Source organism: Nannospalax galili, unplaced genomic scaffold, assembly GCF_000622305.1.
Source record: "Nannospalax galili isolate Female #2095 unplaced genomic scaffold, S.galili_v1.0 scaffold290, whole genome shotgun sequence".
Taxonomy (NCBI): Eukaryota; Metazoa; Chordata; class Mammalia; order Rodentia; family Spalacidae; genus Nannospalax; species Nannospalax galili.
The window spans coordinates 180,433-197,858 of NW_008331486.1; the positions used below are offsets into that span (position 1 = coordinate 180,433).

The window sequence follows — 17,426 nt, forward strand, 5'->3', positions numbered from 1 at the left end:
CATTGACCTAGGAGGGCAAGGAGCAAAACTATCCTTTATGTCCCTCTGACCAAATTATTATAGGCCTCAAAGTATGTCTGTTAAACATCCAAGAAGGTTAATTATACCATTCTGGTACTTTTAATTGCTGTGTGTCATGTAGATAAATCTTAGGCAATGGAGGTGTGAGAAAATGTGAGAGATAAATAATGCTTAGCTAGTTTTGAAAACCAGAGGGAATCATATTACTCCTACAACCTACTGACAAATTATACATAGCAGATCAAGAAATATATGTCTAGGCATGGTTTATCTGAGAACAATTGGTCTTTGCCCGAGATTTATCTAAAAATTTTATTTTTATTTATGTGCATGTACAGGTATCTGTATGAGTTTATGCCACTTGTGTTTTGGTGACTTTGGAGGGCAGAAAAGGGCATCAGATCCCTTGGAGCTGGAGCTACACGCCATTGTGAATAACCTGACATAGGTACTGGGAACTGAACTGACCCTTAAGTTCCTGCCCTGGTTTCCCTCAGTGATGAACCATAATGTGTACAATGTAATAAGCCCTTCCACTTCCCCTCCAGGTTGTCTTTTGCTCATGGTGTTTATCACAACATTAGAAAGCTAAAGCAGTCATATTTCAACTCAGCATTGAACACGAACATGGTACTCATTTAAGGAGCTAAGATATTTTCCAAAAGTAGCAGGGACAATAGACAGGCAACTGCCAACTTTCACAACATTCTCTTTCAGAACACAAAAGAGCAGTTTTTTTTCTATTTTTTCTATTTGTATTGATTTTTGGTTTTCATTTGTTTAGTTTTCTTATCTCCATTTTCTGACCCATCCTTTCCATCCTTTCTCTGTTCATTTTCTTCCTTCCTTGAAAATCATTTTTATTTTGTATAAACATGCCTACATTCATAAAAACAATTATCCCTGCCTCTTTGCCATTTGCTTTTTGTAGTAATCACTGGAAATAAGAAACTCAAAGTCCTTTCCTCTGTGCATGTGGGAAGGGCCCAATACACTCCTTTTGAGAAGGAAATTGCTTTATATAAATGCCCAGAGGTCAACCAATCATTTGGCTTTCTATTTGGACCTGATTGGAAGCAGTATTCCTTTTAAACCTCTGTGGAGATCCTCTCATGTTAAGTGCGATTACAGTTGTACAGGCAGAAGGATGCTGAGGGTGCCTTAGTGTTCTTCGATATGGGCTCATCTTCTAAGGTTCCCAAGGAATATTCTTCCCAAAGCACCCCTTTCCTAGAAGAATCAAGGGGGAAATTGGTCCATTAGTTGAAGTTTGTTTAAAGTCTTCATCTGGGAATTACTTGTTCCACTCCTTATACCCTAGGGTTTCTTTTTGACTAGGTATACTCTGAACTCATGAGCTAGGTTTGTTAAATAGCAGTGAGAATCTGAGCTTATAGCTTTTCTTCTTGATGACAGAGAAATGCCTAGGATCATGGGAGTTCATTTTCAGGTCCCATAAAGAGAATCTCAGGACACAGCTGCCCATAAAATACTGGATTATAAAACAGACAAGGTTAGTAATGGGGATAAAATAGGCATTTTTCATCAATATTTATTAGGATTATATATAGATAAAGAAAAAGGAATACAAAAGTCACTAGTGAGAATTAATTTTAAAAAAACAGAGCAAAAGAAGGCAGAGGAGGAGGAAATAAGGAGACGGGTAACAGAGCAGAGGTAGGAACAGAATGGAATGAATGTTATTAGAGGCAAGAGAAGAAAAGAAAAATAACACGAAGTAAGAAGTAGGCAAGATGAGAAAAAGAGGTGAAAAGAGAGAAAAATGTAGGCGTCTTATCCAGGGACACACACTCTGAAATATCTTGTACTCTAAAACTTAACCTTCCATGGGCATCATGCCTTGTTCCATTTTAAACCTCACCCATGGCTCAGGGACCACTGCAGAAGAGGGGATGGAAAGATCGAAGAGCCAGAGTTGGTGCATGACCATAAGGAAACAGAGATGTTTGGGCCACTGGAAATTTGCACATATGAGCTTGCAACAATGGTGACAGCATGCACAAGACCCATGCTGACTCAATGAGACAAAAAGCCAGCATAGAAGTAAAGAAATGGGAAGCAATCCCCAACCTTAACCAAGGAACTATTGGCAGAGAACTATTGGAGAGAGAGTAGGTCTTCTTTAAGGGAGTGACACTAGATAGGCTAACCAGACTCCAGTGGATGCATTTGCACTGAGAAACTTCTGGGTACAAATGCTTTATCTGATAGGACTTAACAAATATGACAGAATGCATGAAATTCAGTGGAGGGGTATGAGGGTGTGGATGAGGAGGAGGTCTAAATTTGATTAATATCTATTATATAAAATGCACAAAAACTCAATAAAATATTTTTAAAAGAGATAAAGAGAAATGGGTAATGGACTAGAAATAGACGTATAGAGGGGATTTCTCCTGCTTTGAATCCTGATATAGAAAGCCAGATCATAACTATGCATAATTCAAGCATTCTGAGTCAATAAGATATTTCAACCTGGAGCTTTGAAAAGCTAGCTGTACTCCCCAAATATTTCCTCCATGATAATAAACATTCTCCAAATGGCAACTATAGGATTGTTTTTTCATAATGACAAATGTTATTACTCTCTGTTTTGTCAAACACTGGTCTGGTACCTTACCCATGGTAGGATTTGAAGGTCCAGATAATGACCAAGTAGATACGCTTTATTGGGACATATATCTTCCCAAAGTGTCGCTTGTTTAGTACCCAGTGTCTTTCCATGTGGGGAGGGAATTGTTCAGACAAGGCATGGCTTCTGAAGAAATAAGAAAACACGTAAGTAGAGGGTGAAAAGGTGACGTGGGAAAGAGTCATCAGTGTGTAAACAAAGTGATTTCTTCATCTGTTGCTGAATACATAGCTCCCCTACTACCTTGGCTTTGAGGTATGGCAGGCTGCTCATGGGTTACCATTTGCCAATCTGGTAAAATATCCAGCTCAGTCTTCTAGACTCTGGCTCAGCTGCCAGGAGTCAGAATATAAGATAGCTTCTGTGAGGACAAATGCATTCCCTGAATTTTCCATTTGGTTTCTTTCTCTAGTAACAAGCATCTATCTATTTCTCTTGCAGCAGTAGAATGATCACTTTTCCTGTGCATCTACATAAGTGTACTATGCTGCTGCTCCTGGCTTGCCATCCTGATTTTTGCTGGCAATTTCTATATTCAATTGCACATCTTTGCCCAAGGTCTCAACACCTACAGTCCAGCAAAGGGACTGCTGTGAACAATTTTCTCCTGAACATAAAGGCAAACTCCCTGATCTACCTGTATATAATTTTTCATTTTTTCTCTAATTATGGGGGGTCAATACTTATTGAGACTATGCACATAAAGGTATTAGGGGCTTTGCATGTAACATCTCATTTCATCTTTATAATAACCTATATAGTGTAATTATGTGTTGTTCAAAGATCTTCATCTTTTTGAGGTTTGCAAAGGTTCATAAACCTGAGACAAAAAAATACTATTATGAAACCACGATTATGATCCAAGCCCATATTATTCCAAAACTGCTTTTCTCTAATCTTACATTGTACCCCAAGGTAAGAGAGTGCAGTCGCTGTTTGGATACTAGTAAAATGAGAAAGCCTGAACCTAATACTTTGAACATTGTTCGCTAGCCAGTCTCACTATGTACGTTAAGGTAGGGATGCATATGAGGACTTATATGAAGTCTATGTGGTTACATTTTAAAATTAGACGTTCTAAAATCTTACCTTGCTTGATTTTCTTAATCCAAAAGTTTATTCCTGTCTAGGAGCCTATCAGAAAAGTAAGAACTCTGTCCCTCACTCTGCTTTCTTATTAAAAGAAAACATGGTATTCAGATATTTTAGAGGAGGGAATGGTTTATCTCCTTTATGATTTGTAGCAAGTGCTTCCACTGAGATAGCAGCCTCATTTCCCACCTTGCTAGGTAAAGATTGACTCTGCTGAGTGATGCATTCTTTCGTTGTATGAATGGCAAAGTTTGAAAACAGATGTTTTTGTATATTGGCACCTAGACAGCCAGTATTTAGATATATGTCTGAACTCAGCCGAACACTGACATATCAGGTTCCTCTTACTGTTCTAATAAATTACCCTAAAGTTAGTGTCTTAATATCCCATCTGTGTTAACAGTAAAGAAAAAAATAAAAGAAGTTGCCTACGTGCCTTCTAGGAACCAGTCTTATCTCTGATTTCTGAGCATGACATGAGATCAGAGAAAATCATCACCCCCAAAAAAGGACTTTGAATAATAGTAAATGGAAATGTAAAGAACACAGAAGTCATCATGAGTGAGAGGCAGAACTGAGGAGGACAGAAATGTAGGAGACATGCAGGCTTAAAATAATCTTCAATCCATGGTTACTATTCTCATCTTAAAAGTCAGTGGGTTGTTCTCATCAGCATGAGCAGGGAGTTCTTTGCTGGGGTGTCAGCACCTAATAAGTGGCTATACCACTGAATAAAATGACTCTACCTTAGTGATTCCTCAGGGAAGGGTGGCGCCTCCAAGCCTCCTCATCCATGATGGAGTGTTGATGGGCCTATTCTTGTGCTGATCTTGTGAATGTGACCACAACTGCTGTGAATTCCTAGTGCAAGGCCATGTCCTGTCCAGCAGCACCCTTCTTCATCCTCCAGCTCTTCCATTGCTTCTGCCTTCTTTTACATAATGTTCACTGAGCCGGGAGTGGGAGAGGGATAAGGCAGGAGTGTGGGGACCTAAAGGCCCCACCTTGCAGAAGTCCGAGAGGAAGTTACTGGGGCGTGGCCTGACTTGCTTTGAAAGTCTGAAGAATACTTCTTCACTGCTGAGGAGTGCATTATCAGCACCTGACCATCCTTAAGATACACCCTCAGGGGGGAGTGGGGATTTCCAGATGCCTTTATAAGCTCTGTAACACCTGCAATAAATGAGTCCCTGCTTGACTAGGCTCCCCATTGCGCCTGAGTGTTCCCGGTATTGGGGGCGGTGTAGGCTGGCGAAGCCGTGCTTACTCATCCCCAATCATCACTGCTTGGGGGTCACTGGTTTGAACTCCTAGCACAGTAAAATTGGGAAAATATATGATCATTGGTCAAGCCCATCCCTGTTCCCTACCCTTTATTCCCCCTCACTCCCCCACAACTATTTCCCCCAGTTTCATGTATTATTTTTTAAATCCACAGAGTCCACTTGGTGCTGCTAGTATGTCCATTAGCATACAGCAATCTACTGGAGCGTATACAGCATCTCAGGGGCCATATATGTGAAGAAAACAGACTCCCTCACCAGCCATCAGTTGCCAATAGCTCCAGAGGGAAGAGTGGGATTTCCTGACAACTTCCCCCACCTATGATGGGGTTGCGTCTGACTTGATCTTGAATGGGTTTCCTGCATGCTGTCCCAGCTGTTGTGGGTTCATATGTGCAATTGTTCTGTCATTTCCAGAAAACAGTTTTTCCGTTGTCATCCTCTACTTCTGCCTCTTATAATCTTTCCCTTCCTCCTCACACCTCTCCCAGAAAGGGTGTGATACAGGTGTTCCATTTAGGGCTGAGCATTCATTCTCTACACATTGAAAAATTGTGAGTCTCTGTGTCTATCACCATCTACTGCCAAAAGAAGCTTCTCTTATGAGGGCTGAGAGACAGACACACTTATCTATGGGTATAATTGTGTCTTTTAGGAGTTAGTTTAATACTATGTCCATTTAGCAGAATAATAGGAGTAAGTTCTACCCTAGGACCTAAGACTTACCTAGCCTTGGTTCTTGGTTCATTAATGGTACCAGACATGAATTCTGTCTTGTGGAGTGGACCTTAAATATAATCAGAAAGTGGTTGGTTACACCTATAACATTTGTGCTATTAATGCACCAATGGGCAGGTCTTGCCAGGCTTGTCATTGTTGTAGCTTAAAGGGTTCACAGCTGGATAAGACTGATGATTAATTTTCTCCCCCAGTAGCAACCATTGCATATTCAAACACTATGAAAGCTAACCACTATGGTTGAAGCTTCCAAGTTAGTACCAGCTTGATATCTCAAAATCATGGTTCTTTTTGATATGACTGCTAAAAATGCTTATTTTTAAGTTCTAGTAATATTCTGAACCATTCTTCATTTCAGTCAGAGAGAAGAACATTATGAGGCCTGAGAACCAGAGCAGTGTGTCTGAGTTCATCCTCCTGGGGCTCCCCATCCAGCCAGAGCAGCAGGGCATCTTCTTCACACTGTTCCTGGCCATGTACCTGACCACAGTGCTGGGGAACCTGCTCATCATCCTGCTCATCAGGCTGGACTCTCGCCTCCACACCCCCATGTACTTCTTCCTCAGCCACTTGGCCTTCACTGATGTCTCTTTCTCATCTGTCACTGTCCCAAAGATGTTGATAGACATGCACACTAACCTCAAGTCCATCCCCTTTGTGGGGTGCATTTCCCAGATGTTTTTGTTCATATTTTTTACTGACCTAGACAGCTTCCTGATTGCATCCATGGCTTATGATCGATACGTTGCCATATGTCACCCTCTTCACTATACCATCATAATGAAAGAAGAGCTGTGTGCCTTGCTGGTGGCAATATCCTGGATCCTGTCCTGTGCTAACTCCCTCTCTCACACCCTTCTCCTGACCCGACTGTCCTTCTGTGCTGATAGCACCATCCCCCACTTCTTCTGTGACCCTGATGTGCTGCTCAAGCTGTCCTGCTCAGACATTTTCCTCAATAAGTTGGTTATGTTCACAGTTGGGGTGGTGGTCATTACTCTCCCATTTATGTGTATCCTGGTATCTTATGGCTACATTGGGACCACCATCCTGAGGGTACCTTCAGCCAAGGGGATCCGCAAAGCATTGTCCACATGTGGGTCCCATCTCTCTGTAGTGTCTCTATATTATGGGGCCATATTTGGACAGTACCTTTTCCCAGCAAGAAGCAATTCAGTCGACAAGGACATCATTGCAGCTATCATGTACACCGTGGTCACTCCCATGTTGAATCCTTTTATTTATAGCCTTAGGAACAGGGATATGAAAGAGGCCCTTGGGAAACTCTTCAGGAGAACAGTAGCTTTCTCCAAGTAGCATCTCAATTTTTTTTTCTTTGTCAAAACCCCGTTTTGGTTGATACCATCTATTTGACTTTACATTTGAATGCTTCAAAACATACCCCAAGCCTATGCATTGTTATCAAGCCCAATAAATTCGTTAGGATTTTTAAAAAAAGAACAGAGTTTATGGAAACCTTCCACCAAAGTTGACCCCATGTTGTCAAATCCTTAGGTCTTTGATTTCTTATTCCTATTCCCCCCCATTTAAACTTTTATTTCGTAAAAAAAGAAAAAAAATTGCCTATCTTTGGAATAATAAAAAATAAAAATAAAAAAGAGAAAAACTTGTTCAAGAATGAAAGCACAAATACCTTTGACCTACACTGAGTTTACAATATACAGTATGTGATGGGCAATCATCTAGGGTTAAGCAATAATTAATACTGAAAAATTAAAAGCAAACATTTTCAAAGCTCTTGGACAGACAATATGTTAAACATGAATAATTGATGACCAAATTTTCATCAACAATATTACCCTATATAAATTGATATCGTTTTATTTTCATTTTATTAAACTACCAATTACACTTATTCATGGGGTAGTGTGATTTTTTTCAGTGCATTAATACACTGCTCTAACCACAACAGCGTAATTAGCATTTTTACCTCCTTATCATTTCTTTATGTTTGGTTCCTTTGAGTTTTTCTCTTCTCGTTCTTCATAAAGTATATAACAGGCTATCGTGAGCTACTGTCACACTACTGTGTTGTAAATTTTACTCTTCCTATCCGACTGTACCTTGGATTGTATTATCTAAACTCTCTTTGAACTTTCTCCTCCACTCCCCCACACTTACTGGAAGGTTATTTTCTGAAAACCTTTTGATCAGCAAATGCTAAACTAATTTTATTATTTATTTCGTCAATTTAAGAGAGCAAATCTATGCCTTCAGACAGGGTTTAGTATCTAGAGTATATGAAGAACCACAAAATTAAAACCAAAAAATTCTACCAATTAACAAATAGACTAATGAACAGACAGATCTCAAGAAATAAACACAAATGGCCAATAAATGATTTTTAATTTTGGGGAATTTCATACTTAGTATTGTTTTCTCTATTATCTCCATTTCTCTCAGTCCCCCTCCAACTCCTCTCAGTCTTCCTCTCAATTTTTTGCCCTCCTCTTTCATTAGTATTGTTATATATAATACATACCTATATAATGTACTGAGTCCATTTAGTGACGCTCCTGTGCACCTGTGTTTAGGGCTGCTCATTTGGGATTAGATAAGCTATCAAGACGTTAGTCCCTGGAAAAATCAGATTCTCCCTCTACATCCATTAATTGCTTGTAGCTTTTCATCTTCAGGGTTGGTACCATGATATCTTTCTACTTCCCTTTTCCATGAGGTTTCCTGAGCCTCAGACATAGAAGCCGCATTGTAGATGTGTCACTTAGGGCTATGTTTATAGACAAGTGCCCCTCTTACCACTCATCAAAGAAGTTTTTTTTTTGCAACAGATGGAGAGGATTACAAAGTTCCACACCAGTCAACTGCAGAGAATAAGTGACCATGGGATGCCCAATGAACATAATATTTTTATTTGTTTTTATTTATTATTATTTGTGAATTTAATACAATATATTTGATTATGTTTAGAACATTTATCCATTCTGCTCCCCTCTTATAGACCCCCAGTTGAATTTCATATACTCTCTCATATATATTAAGGCCAAATAAGTCAAGCTTGTGACCCCAGATGAGAAATATATTAGTTCAAAAGCATACTTGAAAAGCACATATTAAAAATAATATATATGATAGGCATATATAATGTGTGCATATATGTGCTATATAACAAAAACGCAGTGCCAGGTAGAGGAAACATCCCTTCAAGTAAGCCCAAGAGACTCCCAAAATAACACAGGCTATTGCCACAGTCCTTGATTCCTCCAAGAACTCGAAAATAAGATCCTATTGATGAAGATAGGACATACTGTGGACACAGGACTTGGAGCAAACCAAATGAAAATGATCTGGAAGCCTCCTCCCTGAAGACTAGCTCTCATGGTATCAGAAGATACTTTGCAAGTTGCTAAGGGAGAAAACCAACCAATGATATTCAGCTGTAAAGTCTATGAACCATAACATTGACCTGCCCAACAAGTAATTTCTATTGGTACAGTAGTGGCACTTTTATCTAGGTGGTAATCAAAAGCTGTCTAATTGGAATTAAGACAAGCTCAATCAGAGGGCAGTCATGTGTGGTACTGTAAACATATCCAAAGACACATGGCGGCAGAGGTCATAGATCCTAGAAAAAAAACACACCACATCCCTAGACATAGTTTCTTATTGTATGCTAAATATGGATTATTATATTTCCAGCCTGCTTTGTGTATGGGCCTTATGGGCAGGAAGAGGGGAAAGTGTTTGCTTTGATGAGCTTTTGCTGTGAGTGGGTATATGTGCCCTAAAGAATTTTAATAAAGCCTACTTATCTTTCTCTGACTTTGGCTACATGCTTGAGAAATTTTGTCCCGAAAAGGAATCTTAATGCTGTTGCTAGAGAAAAAAAGCTGATAAACATTGATTGAGCAGCTCTGGTATGTCTTGTGGTAGGTATATTGGTTCTAAGGATGTTCCTCATTGCAAATGACACATATACTATGGAAGCTCTACACCTAAGGTTCACAGAGCATAGTGAAACAGGGAGTAGAGAGACTGTTAATTCATCTCTCAACTCTCACTAGCTAAGCTTACTCATGCAGCAAAGGGCGATGAACATGGAATATCACCACGAACCAAATTGTAGAAAATAAGGGGCTACAGAGTGTGTGTCCCTGGACAGGACTCTTATATTAAGCCTCAGTCACCCAGGGGTCAGAGACCATTGCTGAACATAGGGCAGAAAGACTGTAAGAGCCAGGATTGGTACATGACCATAAGGAAACAGAGTCTTTAAGGCTTCTGGGAACTTGCTAATATGAACTTCATAATGTCTGACAGCATGCACAAGATCCATGGAAACCCAGTCAGACAAAAACTAGCATATAATTAGGGAAATGGGCAGCATGCCCCAACCTTTGCTGAGGAACTATTGGCAGCTGATCACCACTGGGTGAGGGAGAGTTTATCTTCCTTAAGAGAGTGATGCCAGATAGGCTGAACAGGTTCCAGTGGATACTAATACCGAGGTACATCTGGGTACATAAGTTTGACTTGATGGGCCTTGACACATAGGAAAGAATGCATGAAATCTTGTGGGTGGGCTATGGGGGATACACATAGGGGAGGGGCCTAAATATGATTAAGATGTATTGTATGAAATGCACAAAAATTAAACAAAAATATACATTGGGGGAAAAAAGCTGACTGGTACCAGCATTGAAGATGGAGCAAGCTGTCACTCTTCTGTGCCTATCTTGGCTGGAGTTCTTTGGGGGCATCTTGAAAGCCAAGTCCTAAGTAGGGACTGAGCCAAGCTTGTTCTGCGAAGTCCACTGTTCACTGGATGGTGGTATAAAGACAGGGCACTGCTTCTTCTCCTGTCCGTGAACCTGCTAATCCAGCAGTACATATCTGAGGTTTGGCTTTCTGTGGTTTCAGTTACATATCATTACTATGCTTAACTGAGGTCCAAAAATACAAAATGGAAAATTCCAGAAATAAACAATTCATATTTTAAATTTTAAAAAAGAATGAAAGATCAACAAGAACAAACAGCATTTGAAAAGTCCATATTGAAATCCAATACTTCATTTGCTAATCAAAACTAATAAAATTTTATTTATTTATTTATTTATTTATTTATTTATTTATATATTTGTGTGTGTGTGTGTGTGTGTGTGTGTGTGTGTGTGTGTGTACACATACATATGTGCCATGGGGGCATGTGATCGGTGGACAACTTTCAGTAGTTCTCACTTTCCAGTGGAATCTGGGGATTGAACTTGGATCATCAAGCTTGCACTGTGTGTGTAAAGCACAATTCTTTCCTGCAAGTCCCATGCGCATGCTCAGCTCCCAGGCCCCACACTGTCCTTATGACCCAAGACAAAACCAACACGATGCATTCTACTTGGGTTTTTGTATAGAGTTTATCATGTTATGTTTCCCTATATCTCAGCTGAGCCCTTTCAGATCAGTGCTCACTAGAGCACCAGCCAAGATGGTGACTTCCCACCACCTCCCAGCTTCCTCTGAGCCTGTCTTTAGACCCACCCCCTCATGCAATTGAAGCTGACTGATTGGGTGGGAGGGTGACTGTCTCTCCCTCTGTGTAGGGAGTCTCTTAGGGTTCAGATATTCAGCAGTTGCTCGTTCTTTTGGAGGACATGCCTATCCAACACACTACAAGTTCTCTAACCTGCTGAGCCATCTCTAAATTTAAAAAGAATGATGCTTTTAGAGATGTTAAAGTAGTCTTCACAGACAACTGGCAAAGTAGGTGATTTTATGACCTCATAAGTCTTTATTAAAGTTTCATGGAGAAAAGATTAACTAAAACAAATGTTTATTTATTTTCCATTTCTATAATAATTTTTTTGGTCTTTTTGAGACAGGGTCTTCGGGTAGCTCCAGCTAGCCTAGAACTCTCTGTGGAGGCCAGGCTGACCTTGATCTCACAGGAATCAGTCTACCTCTACCTCCCAAGTGCTGGGATTAAAGGTGTGTACCACCAAGCCCAGCTGCCTATAATAACTTTTATTGGAACATACCCATACTCATTTACACCTTTTAAGTGGCTAATTTTACATTTACAGCAGCAGCAGAACTGAATAGCATCAAAAAAATCATATGGCCCACAAAGCCTAAAACAGCTACTACCTTTCTGTTTACATTTTTAAAAATGTTTGCTGATCCGTGCTCTACCCTACTCTTTCACCATCATCCTCTACAACCACAAAAATGGTTTTTCAATCAAAACCTTTCCTACACATAATCTCCAGAACATCTGAATCCTAGTTCAGGCTCCAAACAATTGAAGGATGTATTTCATTTTTACCATATTTATTTTTAAATGTAATGATATATAGAGACATGAAACTATAAATATTATTGCATTAAATTATTATAGAAAGAGGGCTATAAAATAATATAAAATAAATCCCATTTATGTGAGCATACTTGTTTATTAAATAGAAAACCATTTTAATAGGATTAGTAAATCAGTAACAGAAAGATTGTTTTCATATCTGTATTATTTGGTTTTTTGTCATGAAGAGAAATTAATTTTGGAAGCAACAAACCAAAAAAAGCTTTTATATTTTGAAGAAAAATCCCTTTGCACATTCCAAATTTTGGCCTAGCCAGGGGAAATGATTCTGGTTGGGAAGGTCTATTCCCATCTCCCTTTGAGCTCACATTCATAAGGAACGCTGGCACTCTTCCTAAGGATTGTGTTTCCTTACAATTTGCCCTTAGAAACATTTGCCTAAGAATTACCTGGCTTCAGAATCTCAGGATTGAGCATCTCTGGATCTGGATCAAGGATTTGAATCTTAACAAGTTCCCCAGGCGATTCTCCTGAACATCAAAGTTTAGGGACCGCTGCCCTAGGGCATCTGTCCTGGAGGGAGTAAGAAGAAAACAGTAACGGGAGTTAATACATCTTAAACACCTGTCTCTGACTGAGAGCTTAGTGGCCTGCCCATTGAGTCTTCTCTCTGGTTACAGAGTGGAGGCTTCACCTCTCCATTTCTGAAGCTATTGAATTGAGATTAAGATCCAGGTTTGTGACTTTTCTCTTTGCTGTCTATAAGAGGTTTGGACCATGAAATTACATGTTGAATCTGGTCACAAGGTCTCCTATAGACAAGCCAATTCTCGGAAGATGAATAACCTGAGCATGAAGTTCAGAGCAGGACTGAGTATCCTTTATCAATAGTCTCTCTTTCTCTCTCCTTTCTCTCTGTTCAGGTACTCAGTAATTCTGTGTGTTCTTGCTGAAGTCTTTTTATATTCCTCATTCCTAGAGCCAGGGATACAGTAACCACCACTGGCTAATGACTCCTATACCTCTCACCCAAAGACTTAGGGAGATGGGGTGACAGTGGGGGACAGAGAGACAGAGAATTACATCAGCTAATAGCACACTTCAAAATCCCTACCTGGGTTTCTGAGCTCATCGTTAGCGTTTTTAGACCTCACTATGTGTGCTTGTTTAGGGTAGGTAGTGATCACCAGGCCAGTCTAGTGTGTCTTTGAAAATCCATGATCATTCCCTTCATTTTAGATGGTACTGCTACTTGACTTGAAGTATATTTGAAGAATACATCTGGCTAGTGGCTGCTTTGGGGGATGCTGCTCAAAGGGAGATGGTATACTGATAGGAGATCGGAGTATGCTCAAACAGTAGAGTAAAAAGAGTTGCCAGCTGACCACTAACCTGCATATAACTCTTCTCAGCTTCTCTTTCAGTTATGAACTATTACAATGAAATCTTAATGCCTTACATTACTTACTCTGTCCACACATATGTAACAGGAATTTAGCATTGATTTTGGATGGAAAGTAAACTTTTTTCATTTTTTATTGTGCGAATTTCACAAAATAAATTTTTATTATATTTAGACCCCTTTTATATATGCACCCCTCCCACCCAACTTCATATACTCTATTATATATATTAAGGCCTATCAAGTCAAATTTGTGTCTCCAAATGTCCTTCAGTGTGTGCCCATCCACTGGAGCCTGGTTAACCTATCCAACGTCACACCCTGGCTTAAAGTAAACTTTTTATCAAGACATAGGTCATTAACTCTTTTTCCTGATTTCTAATTTCTTCCTAATAAGATTTGTAGCTCATGATTTAGAATTTTTTAAAGGTTAGATAATAACGTTTGGGAGAAGACCATAAAAAGATTTTGTTAAGCACTTTATATTGTTGCTATCAAGGGATTCCTTTCTTCGAGTCTCTTGATTAAAAACAACCCTCTTTCTGTGTTGGATTTTGTGTTTTATGGTGTCAGGATCCCTCACTGAATCAGGAAGAGACTGGAAAATGATATAAAAGATCATGACAAGTATAATTACTAGCAATAAATATATAATTGTCAATAGTATTTTCACTTGATAGAATAATCAATAGATATGTTCCTTTCCTCATTAATGTCTTGCATGATAGAAAATCGGGTAATTTTATTTTTGGTTGTAGTTGTTTTTGCAGTGCCAAGGATGGAATCCTGAGCCTCATGCATGCTAGGTAAGCAAACAGCCAGTGTGCTACATCCCCAGCCTGGGCCATTTATTTTCTTTTTTAGTTGTATAATTTTTATTAAATTTTTGTGCATTTCATACAACACATTTTAAATACATTTAGACTCATCCCCTACCTGCACCCCCCATAGCCCATCCATAGAATTTCATGCATTATGTCACATATTAAGACCTATCAAGTGAAATCTGGGAACTCAGATGTTGGTCCATGCAAGTTCATCCACTGGAGTCTAGACAGCCAACCTAGAGTAAAGATTTTTAGGATCTTTTTTTAACTGATTTTAACTGATTTTGTTGATTTGTATTTGCTGTTTCTTTTTTGGTTAACTGGACTAAGGATTTGTCTATCTTGTTAATCTTTTCAAAGAACCATCTCTTAGATTCATGGTTCTTTGTATTGATTTCTTTATTTCAATTTCATCGATTTCTGCTCTGATTTTTGTTATTTCTTCTCTTCTAATGGGTTTTGATTTCCTTTGTTCTTGCTTTCCCAGAGTTTTGAGTTGTATTGTTAAGTCATTTATTTGTGCTCTAACTTTTTAATATAGATATAAAAAGCCATAAACTTCCCCCTTAGGACTGCTTTTACTGTGTCCCAGAGGTTTGGGGTACTGTATTGTCATTTTAATTTAGTTTCCTGAATACTTTTATTTCCTTCTTGATTTCTTCTTTGACACAATCATCATTCAGGAGTGTGTTGCTTAATCTTCATGAGTTTGTGTAGTTGCTAGAGCTTCTTTTGGTGTTGATTTTAAGCTTTATTTTGCTGTGGTCAGATAAAGCTATATGGAATTATTTTTTGTATTTTGAGGTTTGTTTTGTACCCCAGTATGTGATCAGTTTTAGAGAAAGTTCCATGGGGTGCTGGATAGAATGTGTATTCTGTAGTGCTTTGATGGAATTCTGTAGTTGCCTATTAGATTCATTTGATGAATGATGTCGTCTAATTCAGATGTCTCTATTTATGTTTTGTCCAGTTGACCTGTCTATTGACTGTGGAGATTTTCTTTCTACTGACTGGACATAGTTGAAAGTCATAATGTGGTCTGATTCTCCTTGTGCCTAGATTGTTACAAATTCCAGTAGTGTCACTTCTCTTCTGTAACAAAGTTTTCTCTTTGCTGACATAATCTCTAATTTTTATGCACCATTCACTCTTCTTGAGATTTTAGAAATAATTTATTTTATAGGTTATATAGCAAAGTAGCAGTTTCACATATAAAGTACATTTTAGCTTATTATTATACTTTATATACTCCTTAGTAAAATTTCAAATCTTAGACACATTCAGATTTCCCCTTTTAAAATTTTGTTTTTATTGATTTTTTTTGTATTTTTCATACAGAACATCTCAATCTTAATCATCTTCATACCCCAGTACCCACCTGTACCCTCCATTGACACCCCCCAACAGAATCCCATATACTGTCACCCCTGTTATGGCCCATTGTGTCACGTCAGTGTCCCCAGACATTTCCCAGTGCTAGTTTATCCACTGAGGTCTAGTCAGTCTATCTAGAGTACCTTGTTTTAATAAGATCAGCTCTTCTTCACCTAGCAGCAATCATTCACTTTTCCTGAGTGTCTCATTATGTAATCCTGACTGGCCTAGAGCTCTCTATAGACAAGGCTGGTTTTGAACTCACAGAGATCTGCTTGCCTTTGACTCTAGAAGGCTTAGATTAAAAATATGTGCCACCACACATGCACCACCCACTTTAAATATATTTTTGGTAGGAAAACAGTACTGCAGATAGACATCAGCATGCAGCATTCACAAGTAAAATGAATCACATTTTTACTTCTCTGCTGTAAAAAAAAATACTTGTTTATTTCATTTTTATTCAATGTCCTTTCATGCTCAGCAAAGAGGGGAGCAGTCAAAAGATGGAGAACCATAGCGCTATGTCAGAGTTCATTCTCCTGGGGCTCCCCATCCAGCCAGAGCAGCAGGGCATCTTCTTCACCCTGTTCCTGGTCATGTACCTGACCACGGTGCTGGGGAACCTGCTCATCATCCTGCTCATCAGGCTGGACTCTCGCCTCCACACCCCCATGTACTTCTTCCTCAGCCATTTGGCTCTAACTGACATCTCCTTTTCATCTGTCACTGTCCCAGAGATGCTGAAGAACATGAAGACTCAGGATCAATCCATTCCCTATTCAGGATGTATAGCACAAACGTATTTTTTTATATTATTCACTGATCTGGACAACTTTCTTCTCACATCAATGGCATATGATCGGTATGTGGCTATCTGTCACCCCCTCCACTACATTACCATCATGAGAGAGGAGCTATGCACCTCACTTGTAGCTGTGTCCTGGATCCTATCCTGTGCCAGTGCTTTATCTCATACCCTCCTATTGGCCCGTTTGTCCTTCTGTGCTGACAACATCATTCCTCATTTCTTCTGTGACCTTGCTGCCCTGCTAAAGCTCTCATGCTCAGACATCTCCCCTAATGAGCTGCTCATTTTCACAGCCGGCACGGCAGTCATTACTCTACCACTAATATGCATCTTGATCTCTTATGGCCACATTGGGGCCACCATCTTGAAAGTTCCATCTACCAAAGGGATCTGCAAAGCTTTGTCTACTTGTGGTTCCCACCTCTCTGTTGTGTCTCTGTATTATGGTGCAATTATTGGACTTTACCTTTTACCATCATCCAGCACTTCCAGTGACAAGGACATAATTGCTTCTGTGATGTATACAGTGGTCACTCCATTGCTGAACCCCTTCATTTATAGCCTAAGAAACAGAGACATGAAGGAGGCTCTGAAGAAACTCTTCAACAGGGCAGAAGTCTCAAATCAATAACATTTGTCCTTCTCTTTACAATAAACATATAGTCATATATGTCCAAACACTAAATCCTCAATCTGGGGCCCAATGTGAATAAGTACTCAGTAAAGATTTGGTTATTTAAGCTGTAGTCTGGTATACTTGTTCTCACTTTTCTTACAACTCTTTAGTATAAAGTGTGAATTCTGTGTTATTATTGGTAATTATTTTTGCCTATTAGATTTGGAAATTACTTTGTTAGTAGAATTTAAATCTCTCCTCTTATTTTCTGGAAATGTTTGCTCTTAAGAATTGTTAGAACAGTATTATAGAAAACTTGC

The 17,426-nt window shown here is 39.2% G+C and overlaps 2 protein-coding genes across 3 annotated transcripts in view; both read left to right on the forward strand.

Moving 5' to 3' along the window:
• The window catches only part of LOC108490277 (olfactory receptor 1J2-like), a 30,564-nt gene extending 23,460 nt beyond the window's left edge, over nt 1–7,104 (forward strand). Inside the window, exon 2 of the mRNA XM_017796040.2 lies at nt 6,154–7,104. Coding sequence (XP_017651529.2) covers nt 6,154–7,104 — 951 coding nt within the window. The remainder of the gene's footprint in view (nt 1–6,153) is intronic.
• A 7,086-nt stretch (nt 7,105–14,190) lies between these two features.
• Nucleotides 14,191–17,121, forward strand: LOC103726648 (olfactory receptor 1J4-like). Of its 2 annotated transcripts, XM_017796047.1 has the most exons (2): nt 14,191–14,214; nt 16,192–17,121. In XM_017796047.1, the coding sequence occupies exons 1-2, from the start codon at nt 14,191–14,193 to the stop codon at nt 17,119–17,121; spliced, it is 954 nt and encodes a 317-aa protein (XP_017651536.1). The 2 variants fall into 2 exon arrangements, with proteins under 2 accessions (XP_017651536.1, XP_017651535.1); XM_017796046.1 differs by lacking the exon at nt 14,191–14,214 and having other exon boundaries at nt 16,156–17,121.
• Nucleotides 17,122–17,426: the final 305 nt, after the last annotated feature.

What these genes read in the sequence shown, in the direction of transcription:
- LOC103726648 (XM_017796046.1), top strand. Translation starts at nt 16,156, where the DNA reads ATGCTCAGCAAAGAGGGGAGCAGTCAAAAGATGGAGAACCATAGCGCT.